We start from the raw sequence: 11459 nt of genomic DNA on the forward strand, positions 1-11459 counted from the left end.
AAAAAATCATTTGATTTAAATCATGTAATAAATCAAGCTGATTTAAATCAACAAACCCTGATAACTAGAAGAAGATGCCATGGTTGAGAAAAGATGCCATGAAAAACATTACAAAACCTTAAGAGCGGCTAACTTTTGAACTTTGAAACATACAATGCTGTAAATGTATTAGAGTTCAGAATACAAACTAAGCAAAATAAAACAGGAAGGACCAGGGTAGTTAATTTAAGGAATAACTGATCCATTTTAGTGCAAGATAATGACTCACGAAAAAGTAAAGTCTTATTACAAATTTTAAAATTCTAAGTCTATAAAATTACCTAAGATGGCGTTTGTAACAGCTGAGAGGCTTTCAAAACACTGTTTCCTCATCGCCAATTCCAAGATGGTGTTGAAGTAAAAGAACATAAATAGCCTTTACAGATGGTTTCAAAATAACATATCTGAAAGAAAAAAAAAGATATATATATATATATATATATATATAATGTTTTAAAAACGTTAAAATGCAAGGAAATTTTATCAGAGTTATTTCCCCACTGCGTAATTCTGAGTAATCTAGTTTGTTTGCATTTTGGTATTTTGAAAATATACTTTCATCATTTGAAACTTCATGCTTTACTCTAGGTTTACTAGAACTTACTTTTTTCTATACTTAAAATTTTAAACTACTATACCAGGTAAAAGAAACTTTGCCGCGAAGAACAACTCTTAAAATGGGAACTGTTAAATTACCAGATACGTTGGACGAATCTGCTGTTGCAGCTTTCTAACTACTACTACTAGTAAACATTAGCAATAAAATTAATCCTTTTTAAAAATAAAATATGTACTCAATCTTTAATATTTTTTTTAATTTACAAAAGTTTATATATTAATGATTTGCATCATTCTTGATTACATACATTTTAATTCATGCTTCACGCGCTTGAACCATTCTAAATTACACTTACTAGTCCATAGGCTTTCATTTTCCCTCACCTAACTCTTCGATAGGATAATAAATGTAAAGCAATAAAAAGTATTTGATATTCATCATAATATTCACAATAAAGTTTAACAAAATATTCACTCTAAAGTTTTACAAAAAAAAGTGTGATATTTCAATTAATATTCAATATATCCACAGATGACATTATAAAAATAGACTATTCTTTCATCTACGGATTCTTGCTTCTGTTTCCGTTATTTCCTTAGGAAAAGACTCTCGTTGTTGAAAGTCAGCAGTACCCATATTTTTTTCAGACATTGCCTGTGGTGTTCCTATTGGGTCATCTGATTTTGTATTTCTTCTGTGTGTAAATAATAGTTTCTCAATAGCCATGAAGGGAGATTCGAACACTAGGCTCAATGCATAGGCACACATAAAAGCTAACACAACGTTAGCCAGATACATGTAAATCTATATTTAAAGAGAAAATTAATACTTAAGTAAATATAAGACAAAAAAGATAAGATAAATTATTGTTGCATTACCTAACCTATAATATGCTAATAAATATTTGATTGTATGCCTGATTTTGCCTTGTCACATTCTCTAAAACTTTTTCAAAGTTGACTCACAGTAGTAATACACTACATAGTATAGTAGTAATACATACACATAGCTTCCAACTTGTTCGGTAGTTAAAAAAAAATTTTACACCGCAGTTTTTTTTAAAAAAAGAAAGAAAACTCTAAAAAAATGAGAAAGTAAAAAAAATTCTTTAACAAAAAAAGTACATTTTATAGCACTTAAAAGCATAACTCTTACATACGGATCTTACCTAGATCTACAAGCGGTAGACTCATAGTAGTAATACACTACATAGTATAGTAATAATACTTATACATAGCTGCCAACTTGTGCGGTAGTTAAGAAAAATTTTACATAGCAGTTTTTGAAGAAAAAGAAAAAAATTCAAGAAAACGAGACAATGAAATTTTTTTAAAAAAAAGAAAAGAAAAATCTACATTTTCCAGCACTTCGAAGCATGACTCTTACATACGGATCTTACCTAGATCTTACATACGGTTGATTCATAGAAGTAATACACTACATAGTATAGTAATAATTCATATACATAGCTGCTAACTTGTACTGTAGTTAAGAAAAAATTTATATAGTAATTTTAAAAAAAAGGAAGAAAATTCCAAAAAAAAATTTTATTAAAAAATCTATTTTTAAAAGAAAAGAAAAAGCTACATTTTCCAGCACTTTGAAGCATAACTCTTATCTACGGACCTTATCTTGATCTTACATACGGATCTTACCAATATCGTATATACGGATCTTATATTAATCTTATTTATGGATCTTATCTAGATCTTGTATACATATGTTTAAATTAATGATTCGTCATGGTGAAAATGGTGTCATAGCATCAATTTTTTTAAAATATAAAAATAAAAATTTGTCTTTTAAAATATGAATTTTCCTACCTGTAAGAAAAAAAATTCCTCGGCCGCAATTCAAGTTAGCAGCTTCGGGACTAAAATTCAATTAAATAGAGAGTTTTCTGCTGGCTTCTGCTTTAGCTTTTAAAAAATCACAATTGGATGGTGAAGCATACAAACAAAAAATTTGTTTAGCAATGTTGCTTTTAGTAAACAGCATTGTTCTCTCTTGTCAACACATTTTATTAAAATACTAGCATTTTAGCTATTTCCATGGAAATTGTTAGTTCATAATACGTAAGAAAAAGAATTAATGGTACTCTCAACATAAATAGTAGAAATTAGAAATCGCGACTAATTTATCTGCAATAATTCTTAATAAAGGTTGCAAATGGTTATCGACACTTTTGGAAGAATTACAAATATAAATGTATGATCATCATCTAAAGAATATCATTAAAATAAAAATGAATTTCGGTTGCTACTCTAAAATCATATGAGATGTTACATGAGGATTGATTGACAAGAAAAGAGGCTAGACTATCACTTAAGATTGCTGAAGAAGAAGAAACAGCTTATGGATCAGGTATTGATGCATTATAGTTAGTTTCAAAATTTTATATATTTATGTGGATCACAAAAATTTAACCGAAATTTCTTCGAAAGCATGTTTCTCTTATTTGCTGTCTCTCTAACTCTTACATTTTCAACTGATTTACTTTAAATTTTGGCACCATGTTCTCAATAAATATAACTTTCATAGCAAGAAGAAAATTTTTAATTGGATTGACTGGTTCTGAGTAATCCATGAAAATGTCACTTAATTTCTGTGATTTTTTTGAATTTTTCTCAAAACTCCGCTATTTTGGGGAGAAAAACATTAACTTTGAAAAAAAAAATTTACGTGAAAAAAAAACCTTCACTAGTTCCATGTAGTTTTAAAAAATCCAAATATAATCGAATTTGATTAATTTTTTTCAACTTATGAGTAAAAGAATCAAAATAGAACCATAATTGAATGATTTTTTCACCTTATGAGTACAGCAATTCATGGATAATTTAAAAAATATGTTAAATAAACAATATATTAGATATGCTTTTATCCATTCAAATATTTGTATTTTTAACAGGATAAACTAACGATAAAAATAAGTACAATAAAATTTCTAAAAATTTTTTTAATTTAAGTTTATCACAATCGTTGCAAAATTCCTTTAAAAAAATCCCCCTTTTTTTTTACAAGTTTCCACTATGCTGTTCCTCCTTTTTTAGGTTCATATCCTTATCTCAAATCTACATCATGAATCTAATCTACGCATTGATTCTTGCAACGATAAATAAAAGTTAAGAGAAAAACCTTAGTTAAACCATGTGTACGCAAAAAATAAAATCTTTATAACATTTCGAAAGGGAAAAATAGAAATATGTTTCATTTGTTTCATATTCTATACGTACCAAAGTTCTGTGATCAGTTCTCATTAAAGTTCTTGAACTACCAATATATATAAATTGTATAAGGGGATGAATTAGGTAAGTCATATAAGTTAACCGACCCAAAGGAACAAATACTTGCCAGCTCAATAGTTTAGTCGCGATACCTGTATAGATAAAAAAAATTAATAGTTATAAATACTTACAGATTAACTGAAATGCATAGATTACTTTGTGTATAAATGATCAGGTCATGTTTCAAATTAAAAGCTATAACTTTTCGCCAATGAATCAATAACAGTTCTAGAGTTTTTAATGTCGAAAATAACTTTACTACTTATATGTTCAATTGTTTTATATTATAGCAAAATATAAAACATCTTTCCAGCATTTTTTTACCCATTAGCAAAATGGGTTTGGATTTCATGGCGTCCTCCCTTTTCAACTACAATAATCAAGAGTAATAGTAAACAGTGCGCATGCGTTGCTATGGCGACCATATGCTTTTTGTTTTTTTGTTTGTTTTTTTTTAGAATTCTTTTTTTCACTTTTAATTTTGTTATGCATTAAGTTGGTGAGTTTATTTTTGAGATATGGGACCAGAGAGATCCCAATAATTTTTCTTGAGTTGCGAATAAAAGAGAATTTCATCATCTGAACTATATTCTTCTTTTTATTGTTTTAATTAAGAATGAGAAATTTTAACCTACGGTTCAAACTGAATCGTTTTCGGTACTAATTTAGGTGAATATCACAAATAAAGAGGGTCCAAACTTATTGACACGGTCCCAAAAATTAGAGTTGAAGCAGGAAAAAAGCGATGCCAAGGCCTAAACTTACCGAGGCTGAAAAAGCCAATGCAAAAGAGCGTAGACGGGAATTCCTTAAGTGTTACAAACAAACGGAAAAACGAAAGGATTCCATTCGCAAACGCAAGCATGAAGCCCGTTCCTCACAAAGTACTAAAGTGGTTGAGAGAATTGAACCCTACCGAAGACCGAATGGTGACTCTCCGGACCCCTTTCATGCAAATACGAGAACTGGGAGTTGATCACCAGTTAGAGATAAAAAGATCCATTGTCAACGTACCCAATAACTTGCACAAGACCGTAGACTGACTTCCACGCAATATAAATGATTCATTCACTATTCAAATAAAATTGAAAAAGAGCCTAGCTTTCAAATTATACTTCATGTTTGAACTTATGAATCCGAAACGGGTGTATGATACAGCTTACAATCTTCATCAAACACAATTGTACCAAGCCGAAAATGTTAAAATTGATCTCGGTTGGCTGTTCAATGTCTATTCAGTCATCAAAAGAATTTACACAGAATGAGTTTGAGCTGCATTTAAATATGTCTGCGAAATTGTGTACCGAGAAGTTCATGATTAACAGTTAGAGATGTCCAAGATGAAAACACAATAAAGTTTCTTCACCAAAAAGAATTAGACAGCAAACATTTTGCCAATGGGTAACCTGTGATCACAATTTTCTTCATTTTATAGTGAGCGTATTTTATCTTATTCTGTTTATAATTACGAGAATAATAAGGGTAATTTTCTACTTTCATCAATATTCTTTCGCGATAAACATTATTCACCATTTATTATCTATGTTTTATACTACATAACTCAATTTTTTGTCTTGATGATGCTCCTCATGTTTCAAAATATCTAGACCTTTGATGCCATAACTTTAAATAAACTAGCTTGTATCAATTTATGCATATTTTATGCTAAGCATAGTTGCTGTTCTATGTTTTCAATTGAAAAATACAGAAAGATTCTTAAGAAGTTGCTAATTTCTATCGACAGTAGCCTCAAATCATGAAAATTATTACATGCATAAAAGAGTGAAGTCATGGGGCCTAGTGAGGTCATGGGGCTTATATTGACAGCCGAAATGTTTTTGAAATCCTCCTTTAAGCTCTTTATCAATTGATTAAAAATAAATAACTCAATAGTGACTATAAAAATATGTAATAAGTATTTTCATTTATTACACAATATAGCAGCCAGAAAAGTAAATAAAGCTTGTTATCGTCGTCAAGCACAAATTTTCAGCAAAAATATAAGCATGCCAGAAATTGCTAAAATTTTGATTAATGGTAAATTCCTTTTAGAAAAAGATATATCGTTTATTTCTTACTCGTAGCAATGAGAAAACGATTGAAACCTTTTAACCCTTTCTAAGGGCGTGGTAAGTATACTTACCACTAATTTTTAAAGTCCGTGTTAACTTTTCTACCACTTTTAATTTAGGTTTCGATCTGTTAATAACTTCAGCTTCCTTGAAGTGCGTTTAAATAAAATTGGCAACCAGTTTTAAGTATAAGAAAACGTATAAAAGTTATAAAATGCATAATTCTTTCTGAAGTTTGTACAATTCATTTTATAAATAAAGAAAAATAAGAGTCAAAATAAAAGTACCTAATGGGTCGTGGTAAATATACTTACAACCAAAAAAATGGTCTTACTGTTTAAATAAATTTTTTATAAGGTAAATTAGTTTTTCTTTTCTCATATCAATTACTATTCTTATACTAATTTCATTAGCAAAAATTCTTTAATTTACCTACTTTAATTTATTACTAGAAATAAATGGCCCACTAAAGAGTTAAGTGATTCAACACAGAGCTGTAAATTTGAGCATTATCTAGTCGGAAAGTCAATGGAATTTTGATTGACTGTAACACCGTGGCAAATTAAGTATTTCAGCTAGCTCGAAAATGGTCGAAAATACAATTAATAAAAGCTGTGTAATAGTGTTGAATTTTATTACATATGAAAAATTAAACTACTCAAAGTATTTACAAATAATGCTTAACAAACCTCCATTTCCTGTCATGCACGAAATTGTCACCCAAGCTAGAGCAAGAGACCAAATTAACTTGTTGGCACATGTGTAAAGGGTAGATATCAACAGACTAGGAACTTTGCCTTGATTCCATTCATAGACACCGTATAGAACAGTTAAAGCAAGAACAAAAGATGTAATCCATCCACATAAATTAATTATCTAAAAATAACAATTATTATTACTTATTTATCTAGACTTTAACTCATGTTAGATAATTCAAGGATAGAAATTTCATAAAATGTGGTATTATTTTCATTGAAATGTGTTTAAAATACATTCGTTAAGACATAAAATAAGTTTCGCGCATGAAAAATAATATTATTTTTAAGACATAAAGTGGTGCGTTTACGCATTATTGGCCAGATCAATGAACAATTCATTTAGTTTAACAGTTATATTTCTAATGGAAACATTCGAAGCATTATGGATGCAAATGGACTTTGCATTTGATAAATAATTACATTTTGTGGTTTTTGAGGGCTTTTCTTTTTCATGCTCACTTATTGTATCCGATTCTATTAGTCCGTGTTTCTTTTGATAGAGCTTCGGATGATGGGCGACTTTATAAGGATAGGTAACTTATAATGTACTTTCACCATATAGATTATTTATGGACTCAGATTTTAGTTGTAGCTATCGAGACAAGCTTACTCCAACTTTTATAACAACTTACCTGAATCTTTTTTGAAATGCAAATCTATAACAGTTGTAATACATTTTTTGGAAAAGTCTCCAGTGTGCAATGTGTTAAGCACAAATAAATAAGTTCATTAAGTCGATCATTGCCTCTTTATTATACCTGGGTTCCCAAAAGTCTTATAAGTCTTATAAAGTGACAACAACAGACACGTCACTAAACACGTCTTAAAACAACAGACACGTCACTAGTTTAATACATTTATGACCACAATCACGTATCATATAGAAGTGAGAATTCCAAGTAGTCAAATCTCAAAACTTTAAAGAGTATTTCTAATCTCAGAAAATTTTCTTTTACTGTAAAATATGAATCAAACATAGAGAACACTGCTAAGGAAGAACGCGTGCATCTAAATCATAAAACAACCTGATTAGCTTCGCAAATTCACCTTAAAATTCCAGTTCGCACTTTTAAATTATCGAGAAAAAATCCCGAATTATTAGGGCAGTACGACACCTAAGCTTTATGTTCAAATTTTTCATAAAATACAAGTTTTATATACATAAATGTACCAACTGTTGATATGTTCATTTGAAAAACGGCTGGCTGTATTTCGTTTAATGGCAGTTAAATACCCACACCTCTTATTGTGGCTTACAAGCATTTGATGATTGTAAAGTATTGCATGATATCGTTTCTTATCTCTTACTCAATTTTCTTCAAATCATTCTATTTACAAAACTGCTATTGTTCAGTTGCCGTTAAAAACATATAAATATTTGAAAGTGAAAGAAAAAAAATTTTACCTTTGGAATGCGAAGTTCGGGTTTTGAAGCAATAATGTAGCCGACTGTTAGCCCTACACAGTATGTAGAACAATGTAGATACGTCCGGAAGTATCCGTTGTCAACATAATAATCAATGTCCCTGAAACATTTCTCCATATAACATTAAAAATGTAATGGCGGCAATTTCATCTTAAGTTTAAGAACTCTTAAGTTTAAACGCAAATATTTATTAGATTCACTAACATTTTTGATTGGTTGGAATGAGTTCAGACATTTTGTATTCTCGTTCCTTTTCTGTTGGTTTTGAAATGTTTCCAGAAAGTGGCATGATATAAATCTAAACAATTTAACCTATTCTAACTCAATGTATTTTGACTAAGCACGGCCTGAATATTGTTTTAAAGTGGTTGCCGAATTTTAAAAACTATGCATGCTTTGAAGTATAAATATTTGCAAAAAAATTACATTTTCAGAGATCCCAACTGCTCCGGACAAGCCATAATAATTAAATAAACGGTAAATAACTACACAGTAAATTTTGGAAGTACTATCAGACTATTTTTGCTTGCTTCTTAAAAGGTACAGCAAGTCGTAAGTACTAGAAAGTGGTGAATTATGTAAACCTACGAATTATTTAGAAATAGTGGTGGATAAAAATCTGCTAAATTGAATTTATGAAACCAGCATCTCTGCATTTTGTTTATCTTGAAGTAGAAACTTCAAAACTGTTTTTACAAAACTAAATTGGAAGTTAACTTTATAAAATTTTAAGCAGTCTTGAGAAAAAGTTCGTCAACACATTTTCATTTTTTTAGCTCTAGGTAATCTGTATTTGGTGAAGTACACTAATGTGTATTTCGTAACTGAAGGGGTTAAACAAGCATATTACGACCAGGACAACCAACTATTTTCTCAACGCGTAATCAGCAGATGAACTTTGCCATTAATTAATGTAACTTTCATATAATAACGATCTCGTTCCCTAAATGGAACATAGCAAAACAAAAATTTCTATCTTTTTCCTTTTTTTCTTTAATTTTAAAAATTGTCGGCATTTTCTTGGGACACTCAGAATAATTACCTTCACTTGTGCAGATTTTTTTTTAAAAACACTACAAATAAATATTATTTACAAGTTATTCTTTTAAAAGATAGTCATAACAGTAGTTGGGAAAAAAAACCAATCAAATGATATGTCCATTTTCTCCATTGAGCTATGCTTAAAATTAAAAAACAATTGTGGAATTTTTTTTCTAATGGCACGCAATTAAAGGCTGGAGCTTTTTAGAATTTTTAGTAATTTTCCCGACAAAAAGCCTCATCTATAACAAAGGGGATTTACATATGAACTTTGAAACATTTATACGTAGAGGTGCGAAAAGTAATATTTCAAACCATATTTCCGAAACAAATAATAATACATTAAAAACAAATTGATTTTCCACAAGGAGGCTTAAAGTACATATCTCAAAACGGAAAAGAGTAAAATCATTTCATTACAGTTTGCTTTCAGGAAGATTAAAATATTCTTGGCTGTCAACATTTTCGTTTCTATACCTTGTTTCAAGTTACATAGAATTTTATTTCAGTTAGAACTAAAAGGTACTTTAATAAAGAACTAAAAGGTACTTTGTTATTTAATAATTTTTTTTATTTAATAAGTTATTTAAATCACAAGCAGTATGGATAGTTGGGTGTTATATTCTCGGGAACTCACCGCTTCACAACTTATTTTCTGAAATTATTATTTATGTAGTAGATGATGAAAACATTTTTTTTATTCTACTTACATATTTTTCTTATGTGGCACCATAAACTCGTGTATTTCTCTACCTATTGGCAACACTATAGCTACTATTCATTTTGTTATGTTGTCTTAAGTAACAATTTAAGTAGTTAAAAAATTAGTTTTTTGTTAAGTAATTATTTAGATTCATTTTGTTAAGTTGTCTTAAGTAAAGATTTAAGTATTGTTTAATAGTTAGTGACATTTTAAGTATTTATTTAGAATAATTTTGCATTTTTATATAAATAAAAACTTATTTACGAAGTAATTATTTAGATTGATTTTTGATCCCTTCTGAAATGACTGTAGAAATTTTAAGCATAAACGGGCCATGGTGCCGCATACTCTCTTACCAATTGTTGATGACGTAGCTAACCTTTTTCGAGCAAAAAACCATATGTATGTTATACGATACTCAAATTAAAGCTTGAAAATTGCTTCAAAAGTAATTGAGAAAGTAGAACAGCACGTAATAGAGCATTAGGATGAGTTTTCCACCTTATCTCAAGACAGAGAGGGAATTAATACTTCTGTTGCCTACTTTGCTGAAATCTCACGAACTCATACTTAAGGTGAGTTTTATATTTTAATTTCTGCCTGACAAAAAATTGAAATCAAAGTACTTCAATCAAATCATGAAATGACTTCAATGAAATCAAGGTAAAAAAAAATTTAGTTAATATAATTGTTTAAAACTATTTAAGGTGTTAGCATTGCAGGAGGGGTTGATGAATTAGGATATTTAAATACAGTTGTGCAGTACATCCAGTTTAGTTATCATTAAAATTTATTGTACGAGATATTTTTGGAAGGTGACCAAGCTGGTTGCCAAAAGCGGTCAGTGATTTAATAAACCAAGAATTTTAATTAATTTATACATTCAAAAAAAATGTCTCATAAACCGGAGCTAGTTGACGTCTTTGAAAAGGTACATTAAAATACACTGTCCAAATTTGAGATTTGTGTGAACTATCTTTTCCAGTGGTAGTGAACTGATACATAAATTGTTATCGCAAATACAGGGTTATTCATATTTCCCTCCGTCTGTAAACGTCATTTTTCTTTACTACAACTAGCTTCAGTGGTACATGTTACTGCCATCTACCGGCAACTACTTAAATTAAAACTTGAATACTTTCGTAATAATTTCATATGTTCTTTTTTGCACTATTCGTCTTCGTTTTTTTACTATAACGCTTCGAAACCCCGGAGGGAATTATGAATAACTCTGTATAATTTATTTATAGCTTCTACCAGAGATTTTAACCCTCCTGGCGTCAAGCCCGTTATATTACGGGCTTCATTTCCTTGCTAAAAGCGGCTTGCCCGTGTTTTCACGGGTTCACGATCTGCCTCTGGAGCGGCGAACCCGTCTTTTTCTCCTCTAGAATATTTCCTTCCCCCTCAACCTCCTACTGCTCACAAATTGAGAGGCGTATAAGCTGTCATCGTAAATCACTCACTGTGCTATAGTATTTCTGTTTGAATAGATGTGAATATTTTGCATTCTTTTTGATTTTTGAACCCCCACTCAAACTAAAAGTTTACCTTTAATAAACAGGTTATTTTTTTTT

The 11459-nt window shown here is 29.8% G+C and overlaps 1 protein-coding gene across 1 annotated transcript in view; it reads right to left on the bottom strand.

The window, feature by feature from the left end:
• Window positions 1–503: 503 nt before the first annotated feature.
• Window positions 504–11459, bottom strand: part of LOC122270177 (nose resistant to fluoxetine protein 6-like) — a 34471-nt gene continuing 23515 nt past the window's right edge. Inside the window, exons 12-15 of the mRNA XM_043046602.2 lie at window positions 8118–8238; window positions 6644–6830; window positions 3832–3974; window positions 504–1402 (exon numbers count right to left, since the gene is read on the bottom strand). Of these exons, the coding sequence (XP_042902536.1) occupies window positions 1157–1402; window positions 3832–3974; window positions 6644–6830; window positions 8118–8238 (697 nt within the window). The 3' untranslated portion in view covers window positions 504–1156. The remainder of the gene's footprint in view (window positions 1403–3831; window positions 3975–6643; window positions 6831–8117; window positions 8239–11459) is intronic.

This window comes from Parasteatoda tepidariorum, chromosome 1, assembly GCF_043381705.1.
Source record: "Parasteatoda tepidariorum isolate YZ-2023 chromosome 1, CAS_Ptep_4.0, whole genome shotgun sequence".
Classification (NCBI taxonomy): Eukaryota; Metazoa; Arthropoda; class Arachnida; order Araneae; family Theridiidae; genus Parasteatoda; species Parasteatoda tepidariorum.